The following is a 21,496-nucleotide window of genomic DNA, read 5'->3' as shown; positions in this document are numbered from 1 at the left end:
TAGGAACATTGGTAGTAAACAAACATAAAATCTTGCAAAAGATCTTTTTAATAGCAATGAAACGTACTGCTGTTTTCCTCCAGTTTGATCATGAGTTTTCAATGTGATCACACTGTTTATTTATCACTATTAATAGAAAAGGAGCTCTGACTTTTTTCCACACAGATAAATGGCAAAAAAATTAAAAAATCCTCAATTGAAAGTAAAATATCAAACGTTTATTAAAAATTAATGCAATTTGCTCTTCCTTTGACCCACCTAACAAGCTACTTTAGCTGTTTAAAAGGTTTTCCAAACCAGCCATATTTATAATTTACAAACTAGCCAAATTAGCTAAATTAGCTCAGTTGTGCTAACTTCCTTTGTATTTATTTGGACATGGCTAATTTAGCTAAGGTATGCTACATTAATCTAGCTAAAATTTATGTAACGTTAACTAAAATAATTATCTAAATTGATGTATGTAGTCTTTAGTAAGTTTAAACAGTTTGTATTTTGTAATAATTTATTTTAAATAATCGTTGTACTTATCTGTTGCACCTGCAGTGTAAAAAATCAAATTTACCTCAGGGATTTTTTTATTCTGAGTTGCCAGGTGTATATAATATAATTCGTAGATATTTACATTAATGCATTTATGTTCAAAGCAGGATCCAAAGATTTGCATGAGATGAGAGCACTTCATATGAAACATAATGCACGTTTTATTGAATAGATCACAAATAAAACATTAATAACAATAATAAAAAATAATAACAATAATTCTAATAAAACCACCAGATGCCAAACAAAAGAGTAAAAAGTTTAAAGGAGAGAAAAGGCTACCACGTTATAACCGTGGACATGGCAACAGGACTTTTCTATTTCCAGTTCCTCTACACATTTATGTTCACATAGTAAGATTATACAGAACAATTAGATGGCACACAAATAATGATTATTAATTTTGTGATAAATTTAATGATTATTATTACATTTTTTTCCTCTCTCTCTCTCTCTCTCTCTCTCTCTCTCTCTCTCTCTCTCTCTCTCTCTCTCTATATATATATATATATATATATATATATATAATTACCTCAGTTCATTTACCAGCTGCAAAATGCAATTCATAACATTTGGACCATTTCTTAAATAAACCCTGTCCTGACAAATCTATCTATAAACACATTTACAGGCAGATGATGGTTGATGAATGTTGTCAATAGAAACCTGCTATGGTCTTACAAGAAAATCCATCCAGCTGCTGTGCTGGATCACCATATGTCACTCTGAAAAATGTCTAGGATGCGTTAGTGTAAGTGTTTTTTGTATGAAATCTGATTTTTCTGAGTGCTTCTTCAAAATGGATTTCATGTAAGCATCATGACATCATTGAAATCTAACATAGTTTGGCAATCAACATGATCACACCCTTGTAAATAAATTCTGCCTGCTGTGTAGCCAGTATAGTAGCTTAATAGTTTTTCTGGAATTTTCTACTTTCCTTCTGTACCACGATGGAATTTCTCTACTTCTGTACAATGATGGAATGAATACTGGCCTCCACAATGTACTTGGCTTTGCTAATTATTAGACTCAAATTCCTATGAGAACAGGGAGAGAAAAGAGAGGATCGTGTTAATCATTTGTTTGGATTCTGTGTATCTGTGTTGTAGATTAGCCCCAGAGGACAAATACCCCAGTTGGGTTGAACAGTAAAGTTTATGCTAACATGTGACCATAAGGAGAGATTGTGAACTGTGTCTGCAAAGTTTTCCCAGACTGAACCACGAGGTCAGCGAGTACATGCTGGGGGGTGAGATCTTGACTTCAGCATTGACAAACATGCTTCTTTTTAATATATCGGTTATGGCTGAAGTATTTCAATGGAATTTTGTTATGAAGAGGACGGTTTTGTTTTGGTGCCTCTTTATCAACTTGAGATAAATCGTGTAAACATAATTTGTGTGCCTGGAATCCTGGTTTAGAAGAGACTGTTCTTTTACTAAAGCACCAAATTTCAGAACGTTTTAATTTATAAGAAATGATGAGGGTTAATAATAATTGAAAGTTAGTACAAAGTATACAGAAAACACAAACAGGATTCCATGTAATCATGCTTCCAGTTAGTAAATTAAAGGTACATTGTGACATTTTACTGTTAACCTGATACGATCATTTCCACTGACGTAATTCTTTCTGTTGAAATTCTTTTTGCCTCACAGACAAAAGGTTATTATTCATTATGAATACACTAGTACTTTTGATATTAAATCTAAACGGCTTCCCTGGTTCGATCCTGAACTTGGGTTACTGTCAAACAGCCTCCTGCACTTGTTTATCCAGTTTTCCACTTTCTTTCCAGCTCCCACAAACAGGTAAAGTGGTAGATAAATTGCCAACAGTAAAAATTGCCTTTAGGTGTAAATTGATGTGTGCGTGGTGACCTGTGTTGAACTGGCAGCTTATCCAAGGTACATTTCCACATTGTGTTCAGTCGTTCTAGCATAGGCTCCAGATATTGACCTTGATCTGGTTAAAACAATTACTGAAGAAGAATGAATGAACATTCATTGTATTAGTGTGGGAAGGAAACATTATAACATTGGGCCATGTAGTTAAACCGTTACTTTCTTGTTTTATAAATTTCCTTTTGCTGAAAGAGAAACAAAAGTAGTTTTTCAGTGTAAGACAGATACTGGCGATAAAGATTCTGGCAGTGTTACTCATGCTACATTTGGCATTTTATAAAGATTTGTAATGTTTCCAGATTTTCGTCCATATCAATATCAGCTACATTTTATATGTACTTTCATATGTACATTGAGGGTTGTGTTTGATAGGCAATATATGCTAAATTCCTGTACAGACTTTATTGAATACTGAAATGTGTTTGACATGCATTATATGATACATATATGTTCCTGCATTTAGTGTCCCTGTGTGTTAGAATTATATAGACACTTTTGAAGTGACTGCACCACCCAGTGTTTTTAGGCTTAGTTCATGGCAAGTGTTTTGTATACAGCAGCTAAGAAGAAGGTGATAAATGCCACTTTGTTTAGGAAAGGCAATGGCAACAGACTTTTTTATGGACCTTGCTTTTAGCCACCACCTTTAGTGTAGTCTAATAATGATTAACCAGACATAGTTCTTTTTAGAAAGTAAACAACCCGTACTCTATGGATAACTGCCAGGTTAAAGAGGTAATGATGCATGAATTTGAGATTCAATTATAACACTGGACAATAGAAGAAGAAACTATGCACTATAATAGTTTAAGGTGTCTCAAAGTGTCGTAATTTGAAGTTGTTATTCCATAATTTTACTTTATACATTTACTCTGAACTTCCACTGAAGTGCCTTTTCCAGCAGACAGATGTGAACTGGACTTGTTTTGACCATTAATGATAGATGTGGTCTGTATTGTGGTTGGAGAACAAGCCATGGGAGATTTCTGAGTGAGTGTTGAGAGAGTGCTGAGAACTGGGTGAGGCTCTATAGCTGATGGCAGGGGGAAGGGAGCTTATCTCTTCATGAACAAACCAGTTTTGTATTGCGCCATCAAAGCTCCCTACTTATCCACTTCAAAGTTACACACTGTGCTTTTGACACAACTGTCGCACTCAGATCAAGACTGCAATGAACAATCACCAGGGCAAATGTTGCCTATTACACTAGCTTTTACCAAGCATAATGCTCTGCATGGTGCATAATCAGTAATGCGTCTGGACTCTAATGAACACTGATGATAAGGACTAAAACGCTCCCCTCAGCCAATATCCCTCCCCTTCCAGCAGCTAAAATGCAACCATCAGCCAATATCCGTCTCCTCCTCCCAGTGATTGACCTACAGCCTTTAAAAGCCCATCACAGATGAAAGCTGCTTTTAGATTCCATGAAATGTTTATGCTTACGCAACTTTAAAAATCATATTAGCTGGCGGTGTCGATTTCCCGAACAGCGTCATCAGGAAGATGCAACTAAAATCATGCTCTCAGAGCAGCTGACACAAGGTGGGTTTCATAGCCAGAAGACGTGTCCTATCTTGTTTTGCCCTATTTCTTGATGCTTTGTTCCATGGAATGTGAGAAACCTCCCGGCTCCTGCTGATCTAAGTGAATGGCTCCATGGCTGGAGGCTTATTGTGATCTGTGACTATGAAAATGAAACACATCTTGCCAGTTAGTATTACATATTAGCTTTATTCAGTCTTCTGGCTTGATGGGGCTCAGTTTCTGTTTTATCTTCTAATCTTTTACCCTTAGTGATACCATGACTGATATCAGGTATCAAGCAGAAACTGTAGAAATGGGCAGTGACACTTCAGTAAAATGTCATTACATATACCAATAACCATATAAAGTACACACACCACCCCTTCCCAAAAAAGTACCAAATATTTCCATTGTGAAATATCTTAAGCAATACCTTAAGATCAGGAGAAAAATCAGGAGTCACATTACTCTAGGTTTAAAGGAATGCTCTTCCGGTGTTAAAGTAAGTTTCTCATGTGTCTTTGTTTAAGTATTTGTGCAGGAGTTCACCGTGTGTTGCACGTCGTCGTCACATTCTTTGCTGTTCCTCCGACAGGTTTACCCTCAGCTCAAGCTTTGTTGACAATAAATATTCTCCTTTGACATCGTCTTTGTTCATCAGAACAAACTGGTCGCTGTTGGTATTGTGTTTCCTGTTCAGTCATGGAGGGAGGCAAAGAGGGGGTTGCTGATAATGGCAGCCTAAGGGTTAGATGGACTGTGTTTAGCCCTGAACAAACTCACCACACCCAAAATCTCAAATGAAGCCTGAATCTTACCTTAAAAGCTATAGTCAACAAAGTAAGCATGCTGTGTGAGCTGCATTCCTTGGGTTTACACCTACAATGGATTATTACAATAGATTCACCAATTCTCATGGACGTGGCAATGAATACAAAAATATTATAATTTCTGTGATTTTGCACTGAAACTAGGTTCTGAATAATAAGAACATTTTTAAACATTGACATTTGTGAATGCAAATGGATATGGAAGGTGTGTTATCAGGCTTTGTATAAGTGGTATTTCAGGCTGAGACAGGCTTAAGGGCACAAAGGAGCTTCACACGCATGACAGTTGCTGAGTAAAAAACAGCCATTTTGGACTTTTGAATCAAACCATGTAATTAAACTGCTAGGTGATATAGAAAAGCACTAAATATTTTTAAGCAGAAACTGATTTTTATTGAACTATCTATCATATAGTACATCAGTTCATTAGCTTGTAGTCTTCAGCAACTGTGCAAAATATCCTCTAACAATAATCATTTTGATGTATTCCTATAAATCATCACCTAGGTATGTACTACCCTTTGTTTACAATTAAAGTCTGACAATGTCTGACTGACTTCCTGTCTGTGTTTATGTGAAATGAGTATTCTATAAAAAAGAAACTGAAGCATAAATGAGAAAGCATTGACACATTGTAGTGTCACAAAACCTGTTCATGGCATGTTTAAGCGTGCATAAGACACAATGACGAAAAGGAAAACATACAAGTGCTAACATGAGAGTATAGCAAAGTGTCACAAGCCACCTCACAAAACAGGTCTTTTTTTTGTTGCCACTATTATTGACATTTAAATCAGGCAGGCAGGAAAAATAGCAAAATAATAGTTTTATTTATCCTTGCGACAAAGACAAAATCCAGTTGAACAAAGTCAAAAAAAACGTTTTCAAACACTCACATGACAGACCGTGTTTTACGTCAAAAACATTCAATATCAGTGGTTCTCTTTTTTCCAAACATAGATCTAATTTCCGTCCACATATTTATATGATACTTATTGGCTATTGCTTATTGTTTCAAACAAGAAGGCATTGTGCCTTGGTGAATAATCTGTTTAGACCAATGAAGATAAGTGTGTGTGTGTGTGTGTGTGTGTGTGTGTAAGACAGAGAGAGAACGAGAGAATGAATCTCTTATTATTGGTCTAAATGATTAAGGGACTTTCCAGGCTAAGATTTTCTATAAAGTTGCCTCTTTTGCATTTGAGTTCAATTAGTAAAAGCATGTCTATGTAAAGACAATATACTTTTATTTAAATATTTGTAAGTTACATTAAATATTACTTTTCAACAAAAAGAACAGGAAAGAAATTAAAGGCAAATGGTGGCTATGTTGTAGGGCCTTGTTGCTGGGCTTTTTGTACAGGTTACAAAACAGAACAAAGTTCTTCTCACTGACCTTTATTTTTAATCCTGTGATGAAACATTTCTATCTTGATAACAACGGTCACTTCCAGGATGAACCTGGAAACCATGAACCTGGCCTGGAAGACCTCTTTGGACGGTTTGATGAGTTAAAAACAATGTAAATCTTATGCTATACCATTTACACTCACTTGATTTCACCCATATTTATGTACCTATCTTGTAGATTTTAATGTGATATGTTAGACAACACTCTCTATCACTCACCATCAAAACACCAACCAAGGGAATAGTTTTTAGAGGAACACTGCTCATCCATCACATACACATCCAAAACCATGTGGACTCTATATAACACGCTCCATTTAAACTCTTCTGGTGATTCCTGATGGGTTTAACACATTACTTAGCTGCTTTATGTTGTTTCTGCCTCTAATTAATTTTAGAACTAGTTTAGGATTATGAATAACAGGAGACAGGGAAATGCTGCCATCTATTGGCCATCTATAGATTTATTATTAATTCCAGTATAAAAAATAAGTTTTAATCACTAACATAAATCAATTTCAAAATTGTAGTGAAAATGAAATATAAAATGTGAATTTTTAGCAAATTTTAGGTTATTTATTTATTTAGTTATTTAAACACATTTTCTGTTTCTACAGAGAAAGGAACTTTAAATATAAGCCCACAATCACAACTGAAAAATGAGAGGGTCAAACTGCTCTGATCCCACATAATTACAAAGCATGAAATTACAAACAGTTACAAACTGTTGTAGAAAGGACATTATTTACATTTACATTATTTACTGCCCATTATCATCCAAATGAGGATGAGGTTTCTTCTGATTCTGGTTCCTCTCAAGGTTTCTTCCCCATATCATCTCAGGGAGTTTTCCTTCCACCGTCACCTCAAGCTTGTTCATTGTTAGAGATAAATACTAACTTAATTTTAAACTTTAATTTTAACGTCAGTAAATTTTATTCTTTTTCCAGACGTATGTGAAGCTGCTTTGAGACAATGTGAATTTGGAAAAGCTCTATAAAATTAAATTGAATTGAATAGAATTTAAAAAAAAAGTAAATGAAATTAAAGAATTTATATCTTAATCATTGTAATCTTTGTGAAAGAATAGACAAAATTGTTCTGTTGAATTTTATTCATGTATTAACTTTTGCTTTAGTTACTTATTTACATATTGAGAGCACTATTATGACTTTCAGGAGAATTGCTGCCATCTTTTGGTTTACTTGCTGAATTGTCTCAATGCATGAAAGTATGCATTAAAACTTTTAAACTCAAACAAATGTGACATTGTGTATCACAACCAAAGCCTACATACCACAACTAAATACAGTAACAGTTAAACAGTAAAGTAGAAAACCGTAAATATCCAATTTTTAAATATCTAATTTTTCTGAAAAACCTTTTGGATATGAATGCAGTGACTTACTACTAGCACAAATTCATTCACAGCATGTTTCAGCCTGCATGAAGGTTAAAAGAAAAACACACAAGCTTGAACAAAGTATTGCAAAGAAGTTGTTGAGAGTGCAGAATCAGTCATAATTAAGATTTTGGACAACATTCAATATACCAATCTTGTCAGGATTATTAAAAGACTTCCATTACCTACAATTTTAAGAGTATATTAAAATGTGTTAAGAAACAGTCAGGCATATGACCAGGTCTTTGTGAATATGTGTGTATTTTTGCAAGAATTGTTTCTGAACCCTGTGATCTGGATTCCAGCATTTCTCATTTTCTCATTTCTCAAATTCAAAATTCAAATTCAATTTATTTATATAGCACTTTTTTACAATTTCCATTGTCTCAAATCAGCTTTAAAGAAGTATTGAAACAGAAGAGAGAAAAAAAATATAATAATAATAATAATAATAATAATAATAATAATAATAATAATAAGAAGAAGAAGAAGAAAAATAAGGATAAAAATAAATAAATGAATAGATACAATTCAATTTTAAAATGAATTAAAAATTTTCAATACTATATATCTATCCCTATCTACCGTGCTAATGAGCAAGCTGGAGGCGACGGAGGCAAGGAAAAACTCTCTGAGATGATATGAGGAAGAAACCTTGAAAGGAACCAAGCTCAGAAGCGAACCCATCCTCATTTGGGTGACACTGAACAGGAAATATAAAGAGTAAATGTAAATAATGACCTTTCTACAATAGTTTATAATAGTGCAACTGAGAGCTGATAAGGAACTAATGGGTTAGACTTGATTGCTGATAAAGACCAGACCATATCGGGTTGTCGGTTTATCGGTTGTCACTCTGTCGGGTTGTCGGTTTATCGGTTGAGCTCGGGAGTGTTATATATAGCTTGTTAGGTATGATTGTAATCAGGAGATGGACAATGTTAATTATGTGCAAAGTGCAGACAGGGACTCAGACAAGACTAGCTATGACAGCATACTGTAACTAAAATGCTAGAGCCAGAAGGTGACACAGACATGAGGGCTTCCTGGGATGTAAAGCGTCCCACCACTCCACAATCTGCAAACCTGAACGACTTGCAAGAATGGTAAGCTGACTGCATCCAGTCATCCCAGTTCACCAAACCCTCTATGCCCATAAACTCTCCAGATCTACTCCTTTACCTAAGAAAAGCTATTCATAAAAAGCTAGACCATTAAATGCTTTATAGGTTAGTAATAGTATTTTGTAATCAATGCGAAACTTGACTGGGAGCCAATGCAATGAGGATAAGATCGGGGTGATGTGTTCATATCTTCTAGTTATAGTTAGGACTCTAGTTGCTGTGTTCTGGACTAACTGTAGCTTGTTTATGCTCCTACTGGAACATCCAGACAGCAAAGCTTCAATAATTAAACCTAAAGGTAACAAATGCATGAACTAGTGTTTTTGCATCATGTAATGACATCATATTTCTTATCTTAGCAATATTTCTGAGATAGAAGAAGGCTACCCTTATGATATTATTTATGTGAGCTTCAAATTAGGGGCCGGTATCAATAATTACACCAAGGTCTTTTACTGCTGCACATGATGTAATAAAAAGACCACCCAGAGTTACTCTGTAATCAGAAAGCTTACTTCTGGCTGCCTGTGGTCATTCTGGCTTGTCAAAGTTAAGCAGGAATAAGTTAGTAAGCATTCACTGTCTAATGTCCTTCACACAATCTTCAATCTTATTAAGCTGGTGACACATCTGACTTAGCTGAAACATATAGCTGTGTGTCATCAGCATAACAGTGGTAGCCAGTATCATGTTTATGAATAATTGCACCAAGGGGTAACATATATAGGGAGAAAAGCAATGGGCCTAAAACAGAACCTTGCGGAACACCAAACATTACCTTAGTTTGTATAGAGTAGTCACCATTTAGATCTACGAACTGATATTGATCTGTTAAATAAGACCTGATCCAGGAACAGGATGTCCCTTTAACAGAAACAACAATCAAGTAGACCTATCAAGTAGAATAGCATGGTCAGTGGTATCAAAAGCTGCAATAAATCAAGAAACACCAGCAAAGAGACACAACCCTGATCAGAGGCCAGTAACAGGTCAGTTACAGCTTTAACCAGCCCTGTCTATGTGCTATCATGAATATTATTCCCATGTAGGTATGAGTATAACTGCTGAGCTACAAGCCTTTCTAGGATCTTGGAGATAAAGGGGATATATCTGTCATAATAATAGACAAACACATTCTGTATTCATTCTAATACACAAAGTGTTCATGTCTTTCTTGAACCCATTGATTAATCATTTACTCTACAAACAGGAAAAAGTACATGTATGTTTTACTGCTTGGATAGCAAATGATTAACCAGTGTGTTCAATCAGCAGCTACAGAAAATTTGTAAACTTGTAAGATTTGTAAAATGTACAGTAATTAAAAGAATCTGCTTTTTTGTTTTAGTCATCAGTAATGCTTGCATGAACATCCCATCCTGTGTCACAGTGTCCCAATCAGGACACACATTTGCTTACCTACCTCACAGGTGTGTAAAGGCAAAAAAGATTCTTTAATGGGGTATGACATTAATAAAGTTAACATAAAAACTTTTGCAACTGGGGTACAGAGTTTAACATGGTGGTCAAACCCATCATGGATGAACTCAGGAACAGCATTGCAGTGCTGAACAAGTAACACCACTCCACTCACTCCACTGGAGAATTGGTATATATGAATCTGGGGTTCAAGTTCATCTCAGACTGTACTGGAAGTCCATATGTTGGTAATGTTGTAATGTTGCTCTGTTTAAAGTATGAATACACTTTCTCTATACTTGCTTGGATTCATTCTTGGGGTTATATGATGAAAATATGATCATATAACCCCAATTTATCATCTCTACACTGGCTACCTGTTAACTTTAGAATTGATTACAAACTGCTGCTACTCATGTATAAGGCTCTTAATGGTTTAGCTCCCATGTATCTAACTAGTCTTCTAACACATTACAATCATTCACGCTCTCTGAGATCACAAAACTCAGGACTTCTGGTAGTTCCAAGAATATTAAAGTCTACTAAAGGCAGTAGAGTGTTTTTGTACTAAACTTTGGAATAGTCTTCCTGATAGTGTTTGTGGCTCAGACACACTTTCCCAGTTTAAATGTAGATTAAAAACTCATCTCTTTAGTCAGGCGTACACATAATACATCCCATAATATTGTGCACTATTATATCAGCCTTGCACATTTTATGAACAGCAGATGTGTTAATCCCTCTCCACTGCTTCTCTCTTTCTACCCATCTCGAGGCATCCAGAAATCGTACCAGCTCCGATCGTCTTCCGTGCAATGAAGATTTTGGACCTCCACTGAGATGAGGCCGACTCTGAGAATCCTGAGGCATCTAGAGATCTACCAGCTCCAGTCAGACTCTGTGATACTAAAGAGGAGATGTGAACTCCATGTGGTCTTTTGCATCAATACAACATTTGTTTGACTGTATATTTATAATCACACCCTCCAGTGTCACCCATATGAGGATGGGTTCCCCTTTGAGTCTGGTTCCTCTCAAGGTTTCTTCCTTTACCGTCTAAGGGAGTTTTTCCTTGCCTCGCCTCACACCTCCAGGGTTGGAGGTTCGATTCCCGCCTCCGCCTTGTGTGTGTGGAGTTTGCATGTTCTCCTATGTTTATGTTCTTGGCGGTTCTCATAGTTCTAGCCTAATAAGAAGCCCCTTTTCTTATGTACCCAGCCTTTCATAAATTTTTAAACACATAAAAAAGCTATTATATAAAAACATTTCCACAGACATGAAAAATATGACATTTGTCAGTTTTGTTTCATGCATTGATCTTTATTTTTGTCATAAGTAGTTTAATGAAGCAAAAGTAATAAGTAAGCTATTATGAATTTTTGCAGCAACTATTCTTTACTGTATTTGCATAATTTTGTGTCAAACTATTCATATGAGATAGATAAAACTCAGTTGATTCAAACTGGGTTTTTCTACAGGCACCATATCTTGAAATTTTCTCATCATATAATATACTTTCTTGTAGTCCTGTAGTCCTCCTTATAGTATATATATAATATATATATGCAATACACTTCCTACATAGCACTTGTGTTCGGTCAAAATGTGGTTTTAGCTTAATGGACCTTTTGCTGTCTCACAGATCAATGAGACAGGGATGGTGAATATTTTTAAAGATTAGCACAAGCAATAATGTTGAAATCGTGTCTTCGCCCGAGGCACTATTTTCTCCTGCAAAACAAATATATCAAAAAGAGAAATAAACTATGATTATATTTGGAAAATCTGGTTTAGTCATGCTGGTGTTGTTATATAGTCTTAGTACCCCAGCAAATATATATGGAAGCAATGCATGGGCAGAGATTTTGTTTGAACATTTAAGAGGTTAAAGTGTGAACAGTAAACAAAAATTAAGTTAATTAAAAAAATTTCATCTTGGTTATATCCTTCAATGTCATTACATAATTTCATAATTAGACATCATGCATAATTAGATATTATAATTACATAATTATCTATCTATCGAGGTCCATGAGTGTGTATGCTATAGATTTAAGATTTCTGATAGACTGGCATCCTATCCAGTCAATTCTGAGTCCTCCACCTTCCCAGATTACAAGCTACTAACACCAGTTTTTATTTTTTCTTTGTCAGGACAAGCATTATCATGGTAGAGCAGATAGAGAGTTATTGAGTGTTTTTTTATTTATTTATTTATTTACATTGTCTAAAATATTTTTATGTTTTAAGTTACAGTATTAGTTCAATATTGTATTTTAATAAGAAAATGATCCAGTTCGTTTCAGTTATGCCTTACCCTAGTGCAGAGACAAAAATAATTGTTTCACTATCCCAAATATTCATGGATTCACATATGTAATGAAGAGAAATCTGCCTTACCAAGGTTTTTCAGACTGTTACAGTAATAACAGCCTTTCCTCTGCTTTGGAGGCCATTGCCCTGCATATCTGCTGCCTGAATCTCCAAGGTGTATTCAGGGTATTTCTGAAAGAAATAGTGTTCACAACTGAAATCTCTTCTCCAAAACATCTGGTGAGTTTGAATCCTTGTTTTTGCTCTCACCTCTCTGTCCAGTCCATCAGTTTTCACTTGAATCTCTCCACTGATGGCGTTGATCTCAAACATGTCGAGTTGTGGCAGTGCAGGATCTTGACTGATGATGGAGTATCTGATATTTGCATTTTCAGTCTTAGGATCATCTGCATCAGTCGCTGAGATGGTCATGAATTCAAAACCTTTGCAAGAGGTTAATGATTATAGTGAAACATGGCTGGTATAAATAAAGTTATTAGGATTATCAATGCGCTCAACACAACATTGATCAAGCTACCTGGTTTTGATGCATTTGGTACACTGCCCCGAAATGGATCTTGGGTGAAGACAGGCTTATTATCATTCTGGTCAATCACGGAGATGGTGATTTGCGTTGGCTGCTCATTTATACCACCTCTATGGACATGAAGCTAGTTAGAGCAAAAATATATTTTATTTCTAGAAAACATGTTGTCTCAAAGTGTGCCTAAAAGCAAAGGATTGTCACAACAAACACTGCCTGTAGTGCTGTTACTGCTGTTTTTTTGTTTAAATTAAATATTACCGAAGGCTTCTTTGCTTACAGAATTTGTTTATGCGGCTAAAAAATTTGCATAGCCTTGTATCTGAAGATACAGACAAACTGTTCTAATTTTTGTGTGACTACAAAAATTTGAAAACTTCCACTTACCACATACTCATGATTGGTCTCTCTGTCTAAAGGCCTTGTTACAGACAGAAAACCACTGTCTTTATCCACAGTGAAAAGTCCCACTGGAGGCTGGTCTGCTCCATTTCCAGTGATGCTGTACACAACCTTACTTTGTTTATCATGGTTGGACTTAATCTGAAAACAGGAGTGACAATTTAACTTCAAATAAAAGATACATAGGTAAGATTATTGACATTTGCCTACAGTCTGAAACAAACCTGGGCTAAGTGTTTAGGGAAAGGTCCTCTGTCATTCTCTGGGAAGCAGATTGGAGAAATCTCCCATATCCCAGGAGATGAAGGCTGTAGGACATACACATGTAGCCTTCACATATAAAAGTAAAATTTGCTTGTATTAATTTGCATAAGTATCAGCAACCTTTTCAGAATTTATGTTTGCTCTCTGTATCATTAAGGCTAAAATATTGTCAGAAATTCCTGCCTCTATACTTCTGAACATCTCCTACTGATATAATTAATAATGTAATTAATTAAAATCATGCCTATACATAAAACTAACCCAAAATCTCTGAGTACTTGTCTTGTCTGTTTCCACACTAATCAAGAAAGCTCTCTAGCACCTCTTCTTCCTGAGATTATTGAGGAAGAACCACTTTTCTAAAGCTATCTTGAAGAATTTCTACTGCTGTGCATTTGAGAGCATCCTCACCATTCCGTCCTTGAATGTAAAGCACTACAGAAGGTGGTGAAAACTGTCCAGCGTGTTATTGAGTCCTGACTTCCTGCCGTTGAGGTTGTCCAGAGGAAGCGCTGTCTGTTTAAAGCTTGCAGCATCATCAAGGATACCTCTCACCCAGCCTATACACTGTTTACCCTCCTACCCTCTGGGAAGAGGTTCACATACCTGCAGTCCAAGGCCAACAGGCTAAAGAACAGCTTTTACCCCACAACAATCTCCTTACTGAACTCTATAACTCACTGCTCCCCCACTGATACCAAAATTCCTACATCATATTGATGAATTCCTCAGAACTGCAATATATCACTGTATATATTCTCTCTGTGTGTGTGTATTCCATATTCCCCCTAACCTCAACATTACTTGTTTTACATGAATACTGATGCTGAGAATAAAGAAAATACATATTTTAAAGGTCTGAAGTTCACTTATTTATTAATTCTTGGACTGGATCTATGAGGCTAATGTGGCAGATAAGGGAAAATTTAGTACCAAGTGAACACCATGCAAATTGCATGTAGAAATCATCTTACCTTGGTTACATCCTTGCTGTTAATCACAAAAATAACAGCGTCTTCAGTGCTTGTCAAGCCATTACCCTGCATATCGGCTGCTTGAATCTTCAAGACATATTTAGAATGTTTCTGGAAAGATGATGTTTAAAATCCTAAGTGTTATAATTAATTGATACACACACTTCATTGATGTTCATTGATGTTAAGATATTAGATCTGTGCTCTTACCGAAAAGTCCAGTCCTTCAGCATTCACTCGAATCACACCAGTAATAGGGTTGATGGCAAACATGTTTGGTTTTGGCTCTGGTGGATCCTGACTGATGATGGAGTACCTGATATCAGAGTTTTCAGTGTTAGGATCATCTGCATCAGTGGCACTGACTGTCATGAACCCAAAGCCTTTAGGGAGAAGGGAATGAAGATTGTGAATCCTTGTACAGACTGGAATAGATAATAACCGTATTAGCTTTATCAAAACTCTCAACACTTTGATCTAAGCTACCTATTTTAGACGCGTCTGAAACACTGCCAATAAACGGATCTTGGGTGAAGACTGGTTTATTATCATTTTGGTCTACTACCTGGATGATGAACTCCACAACCTCATCATGTATATTGTCACCCATTAAATGGGCTTGAAGCTATAAAAAAAAATATAAACAATTTTCACACTGAATTCACATTTAAACCTAATATAATCTTACAGGCTGCTAAAGTAAGCACATCAAGACAGATCCAGACAAATGTCTTTATTTATAAGAGTCTCTTACCACATACTCATCCTTTGTCTCTCTATCTAGTGATCTTAACAAATAAAGCTTTCCTGTGTTTTTGTCCATAACAAATAGTCCCACTGGAGGCAGGTTTGCTCCGCCACCACTGATGACATACTTCACTCTAGATGTTTTGGCATGACTGGACTTGAACTAGACATAAGAAACAACAACAACAAAATATACAGTATAATATAATATAATATAATATAATATAATATAATATAATATAATATACAATATATTTAGGCAAATCTACTTATTTTTACTTTACTTTAGGTGTTGCATTTTTTAGAAAAACATGACATAGCAGTTACAATGAACATTTGAATTGTTTTAAAGTACTGACAAAGAACGGTCTTATATTTCAGCTTATTTAAAGTAGCTATCCACTGTTGTTGAAATAGCCCACTTGGTATTCTTTAGGCTGTTTTAAGAGGTTCCCAGATGTTTTTCCTTTTAATTTCCAGTCAAAATCAACCCAAAATGCATTTATTAAATTTATAGACTGTCAAGGCCAGGTTATTTAATGCAACGCCATATCTATATATCTTAATTAAAAGAGAAAATAAAGCAGATACACTTAGTTTTAGTTACAAGTGTAAGTAAAAAGCATATTTTTTTGTATTTTCATAAATATCAGCATAACCAATATTCTCCTGTAGGAGAGCGTAATTCTCTTTAAGATCCCATGAGCTCAGAGTAGTGACATTTTGTAATGATAGACAATATATTATTTTTATTCATGTACATTATTTGTTTTCATTTTACAAGTTTACAAGTACAACAATGTCTTTTGTGAGTGTTTACATGGTCAAGAAATATAAGATATTAAAGTCCTGTCTTCTATTGTGGAACATATGATCAACCACAAAACATGTGTGTGGCATGTTATATGAGTCAGTACAATGAAATTTGTGATTTGTGTTTGGCATTGGTTTAGTTCGGAAAATAGTGGTAAAATAAAAAAAATACATCAAATGTGTTAATACTGAGAGGTATTTAATAGTGAAGATTTTAGAGATAGTTTGCACAGACCTCTGCTATCTCCTTAGGGAAATGCTCCTTAAATTCCCCTTCATTTTCAGAGACTCGGATTGGAGGAATCAGCCATGTATCCTAGATTTAAATTAAAACAAATATTAATAATGATTCAGATATGGTCCTACGATGTATTTCATTTCATATATCTTGACTGTTAGTTTTGTAAAAATTCTGAATTGACATTAATAACTGATGTAATGTGCTTCAATTAGTCTTCTCTTCTTACAGTAACAGGCCTGTTGTGTCTCACAATTTAATGAAAAAGTGTCGCAAAAGATTATAGACATCTCACAGCAGTATGACTCCATAAATCAGCCAATAAAATATATATTTTTTGTGAGATAATGTTTCTGTTGTTGCAGGTTGATTTGGATTGCTTTCACTTGCACTGGCAGCATCAGCTTTGCCCTCAACTGCTTAGTTGTATAAATGAGATAAATGTAAGTCAGTGTGGATATGATCATCTGCCAAAAAGTCATATTTGGTCAAGAAACTACATAGCAGACAAAATCACAAGTATGTAAATGCAAAAATTTTGTCTTCTATGTCTAAATATATTTGATAAACAAATATAATAAATAGGGCTGGCCACGTTGACGCATTATTATTGCACTAACACATTAATTAATTAATTAATTAATTACCGCTGACAATTATTTTATCATGCAGTAACACATTTATTATTATTATTATTATTATTACTATTATTATTAAAGTCCATTGCTCATTGGCACTAAATACACATACAAACCATGGGTCACAGGAGGGGTGGGATGTTAATCAGTACTGGCAAGGGTTATATGTTATCATGCGAATCAACTAATGAGAGTATTTGGGAGTGGGGCTAAGACTGCAGCAGTACTCACACAAACCTGAACAGAAAATACTACTAAGCACTTATAATAAAGTTGATAATGAATAAACATTGAATAATTGTATATGAAGGCTTTTGATTTATATGACAGCTTTGCAAACCACAGCTGTTAACTGTCTTACCTTGTGGTGTGTAACAGAAATAACAGCTTTTCCTGTGGCAGGGTGACCTTCTCCCTGCAGGTCTACTGCTTGAATAGTCAGAGTGTATTCATGATATTCCTGAAAAAGATTACATTTATTTATTCATTCTGCCACTACTTAAATAATTACAAAAATCTGATTTCTTGTGAGAGTGTGTGTGTGCCCTGTGATGGGTTGGCACTCCATCCAGGGTGTATCCTGCCTCGATGCCCGATGACGCCTGAGATAGGCACAGGCTCCCCGTGACCCGAGAAGTTCAGATAAAGCGGTAGAAAATGAATGAATGAATGAATGAAAAATTTCTTGCACTCACATTACTGTCCAGTCCATCAATATTCACTCGGATTGTTCCACTCATAGGGTTAATCGCAAACATGTTAGGATGTGGTTCTGGTGGAATCTGCTCAACAATGGAGTACCTAATAGCAGCATGGTCAGTGTTTGGATCATCTGCATCAGTGGCACTGACTGTCATGAACTCAAAGCCTTTAGGGAGAAGGGAATGAAGATTGTGAAACCTTGTGACTGTATGTGGAGTGGGACAGAGAATATGCTTGATTGCTACATCACATTATTGATATAGCTACCTATTTTTGAAGCTTCTGGTACACTGCCATAGAATGGATCTTGGGTGAAGACAGGATGGTTATCATTACTGTCCAGCACTTCAACTATAACCTCCATGGCAGGTTCTATAACAACATCATGAAGTGACTCAGCATGGGCTTGCAGCTAGAGTTAACAGATAAACAGGTTAAATTACGAAAACATGCACCAATATCCTGTAATGAGAGCAAGGTTTTTTTAAATCAACCAACAATAGATTCTACTGTTTGCTAACACACTTCAAAACAGATACCAACAAACTGAAAGGACTCACCACATATTTATCTTGTTCTTCTCGGTCAAGAGGCCTCCCCACATACATTAGACCAGTGAATTTGTCTATTGTAAACAGTCCCACTGGAGGCTGGTCTGCACCGTCACCAGTGATTCTGTACACCATCTTGGTTTCTTTTTCATGACTGGATTTAATCTGTGCACAAAATGTGAGAACTTGATATTAAAAGATGCACAGGAAAAAGCTGTCTCAGATTAAGATTAGCGCTACATACCTGCGCAAGCTTACTAGGAAAAGGACCTCTCTCGTTCTCCAAGATTTTGATCGGTGGAATGACCCACTCTCTTTTTCTCCTCCGCAACCCGCTTGATTTTGGAAACTCCAGAAGCAGAATCGAGGGAGATTGAAGCTATAGAAAAACAATAAACAAAACAAACATGTTGTTGAGTAACATTCCTTCAATTTGCCAACACCAAAACCAGTGATGCTGTATTCAATCTTTGTTTCTTTTTCATGGGTGGATGTAATCTGTGACAACCTGTAGATAAAAGCTCAAAAGCAAACGTTTAAAACAATTCATTAATGTAGAAACAATGATCTTAACAAATTTATCTGAATGAAATAGATTTTATAACTGTTAATTATTCTGTACATCATGCAGGAGTGGTGTATAATTGTTAATTGTGAATTGTGAAACAGTAATTATTTTCAGTGAAGCCAGGTTTCTTATGTTCTCACCTTTACTTTCTGCTTTGGAAAGGGGCCTCATACATTCTCTAACATTCTGATTGGAGGAATGGTGAACTCTATTTCTCTCCTCCTCAACTCACCTTAGATGTTTTAATACTCAATTTTTTTTTGAGAACTGAGGTTGACTCAGGAATTGCTCTGTCTAAGTAGTTTTATCTAAAGCATATCAGTTTAAACAGATAAACAAAGAAGATGAAAAACAAAATCAAGGGACAGAAACGTTTTTTTAAGGAAATAAATAACCTGAAGTGTAATAGTGTAGGTATTATAATAAACTTGCTGCCAACAGTCACTTTAAAGTCTTAAGCAAGTCTACAAAAATTGTGAAGGGACTATTGGAACTATTTTCCAGCAAACAGGAAATTCTACAGTTTGTCCAGCAGAGATGCGACTAGATAAGAGGTGTACCTGTGCTGACATGAGCTCGTCACCATCTTCCTGTTGCTCCTGAAGGTGATTAGCTCTACCCTCGTGTTCCACTCTCACCAATGCAGTGTGTTTCTTTCCCTTGGAGTCCCAAGCATGGACAGAGAACATCTTATGGCCATTAAGAAGAGTAACCTGTCTCTTCAGCACCACTGTGCCATCCGAGTCTACTTGATACTCTGTGTCGCTAGGCATAAAGTCAATATGTGATCTTCCACTGCATTCATTGAAAACAACTGAAAACAACCGAGAAAACATAAAAAAAGATATAAAATTGGTCAACAAGGTAGAGAATGCAGAAACTGTAGTAATGGAAATTAATTCAGCTTGAAAGGGGCTGTAAATAAGGACACGTTAAGTAAAATGTGAATAAATGATTTCCTAATCTGGACCACAAAGCACTCAGATCCAACACAACTGTCAGTGAGGTGAATAAGTTATAATGTGATTTTGTTTTAATATGAGTCAGTTATCAAGTATTATTCATTCATTCATTCATTCATTTTCTACCGCTTATCCGAACTACCTCGGGTCACAAGGAGCCTGTGCCTATCTCAGGCGTCATTGGGCATCAAGGCAGGATACACCCTGGATGGAGTGCCAACCCATCGCAGGGCACACACACACTCTTATTCACTCACGCAATCACACACTACAGACAATTTTCCAGAGATGCCAATCAACCTACCATGCATGTCTTTGGACCGGGGGAGGAAACCGGAGTACCCGGAGGAAACCCCCTAGGCACAGGGAGAACATGCAAACTCCACACACACAAGGCGGAGGCGGGAATCGAACCCCCAACCCTGGAGGTGTGAGGCGAACGTGCTAACCACTAAGCCACCTTGCCCCCCTTATCAAGTATTATATTATATATTATTTCATGTATGTATTTTAAGTATTATATATTATTTTATGTTTTCTGTGTCATTTTAGTGATATATTATGTGCCAAAAAAGCTTCTTATACACTAGTATTGTGACATTCCTATGGTGAGGTCAGCGAGTCTGTTTATCAACTTCAAAGAGTACAACTAAAATCTTTCTAGCTCTACACTGAGATAAGAAATGCAAATGCTGAAGTAAGGTTGTCCTACTTGTGCCGATCCTTGTGCCCCTCTCTAGGTGTTCTCTGGGAACTTTGAACAGGAAAAGATCAGAACCAAATCCAGGAGAACATTGCTGAGACTCACCAATTCCACACCACAGAACCTGGGCAAGAAAAAAAAAATTTTGTTTAAAATAATAATCAAACTGTATTAAATTGTACATAAATTGATATTGTGGCAAGTTTAGTTTTCATACATTACCTTAGGTCATAAGGCAATGAATTCATTACCATAATATGGAATGAAGATGAACCACATCACCTTGTAAAAGTATCTGATTGCTTTCAAAATTCATTTATCTAAGCCATATTAAATAAATATAACATACAGCTTAACTGACAGTGTTACATAACTGATAAACAGAAGGAATTTACCTGGATTAAAAAAATCACAGTTGCCCAGTTTACACTGCTTGCAGACTCCATTTGATAACAAAAAGCTCTGCAAAATGTAATGAATTATTAAATGAATCTTGTTTAACCATATGTAATACAGTGTGGTTTTCACTGCATGAATATGGTCCCATCTGGTTCAAGCAGTTGTTACACGAATTTAAGCTGAATACTGGAACAGGAAATTGGGGGAGTGACAATGTACTATTTCTGTAAGCTATTTTTAGACTGTTAAAACTTGTCCTTTCTTATTTCCAGTAAAGTATTCAGATACTTTAAATAAGAATATTTGGGAATAGTGAGGGAGTATGCCATTCAACATGACAAGACTTACCGTCCTTAACATGTAAAGGCAGTTACCTGTACTTTCCAAAAATTCCTTCACATCTTGCAAAATACTTTTACTTTTACCTGTTTATGTTCAGGTTAAATAAGGATACAGTCTGCTTGAAAAACTGTCTGTACAAGCCTTTTTATATAAAACAACAAGGTTTATATACAG

At 35.8% G+C, this 21,496-nt stretch overlaps 2 protein-coding genes across 2 annotated transcripts; both read right to left on the bottom strand.

Moving 5' to 3' along the window:
- Positions 1–11,461: 11,461 nt before the first annotated feature.
- si:busm1-71b9.3 (cadherin-1) lies at positions 11,462–15,051 on the bottom strand. Its single transcript, XM_060858960.1, has 8 exons — positions 14,870–15,051; positions 14,660–14,770; positions 13,646–13,729; positions 13,407–13,562; positions 13,014–13,146; positions 12,746–12,918; positions 12,563–12,667; positions 11,462–11,893 (listed from the first exon to the last, which is right to left on the bottom strand). Exons 1-7 carry the CDS (start codon positions 15,029–15,031, stop codon positions 12,572–12,574), a joined length of 915 nt encoding a protein of 304 aa, XP_060714943.1. The 5' UTR covers positions 15,032–15,051; the 3' UTR covers positions 11,462–11,893; positions 12,563–12,571.
- On the bottom strand, positions 14,870–21,127 carry LOC132838564 (cadherin-1-like). Its single transcript, XM_060858956.1, has 11 exons — positions 20,977–21,127; positions 20,591–20,705; positions 19,477–19,730; positions 18,593–18,727; positions 18,358–18,513; positions 18,065–18,209; positions 17,791–17,963; positions 17,457–17,555; positions 16,455–16,535; positions 15,414–15,569; positions 14,870–15,284 (listed from the first exon to the last, which is right to left on the bottom strand). The coding sequence occupies exons 1-11, from the start codon at positions 21,025–21,027 to the stop codon at positions 15,045–15,047; spliced, it is 1,605 nt and encodes a 534-aa protein (XP_060714939.1). The 5' UTR covers positions 21,028–21,127; the 3' UTR covers positions 14,870–15,044.
- Between the last annotated feature and the right edge of the window lie 369 nt (positions 21,128–21,496).

Source organism: Tachysurus vachellii, chromosome 23 (genome assembly GCF_030014155.1).
Source record: "Tachysurus vachellii isolate PV-2020 chromosome 23, HZAU_Pvac_v1, whole genome shotgun sequence".
NCBI classification, from domain to species: Eukaryota; Metazoa; Chordata; class Actinopteri; order Siluriformes; family Bagridae; genus Tachysurus; species Tachysurus vachellii.
The sequence above is the reverse complement of the archived record's forward strand: the minus strand, read 5'-3'. Positions and strand labels throughout refer to the sequence as shown.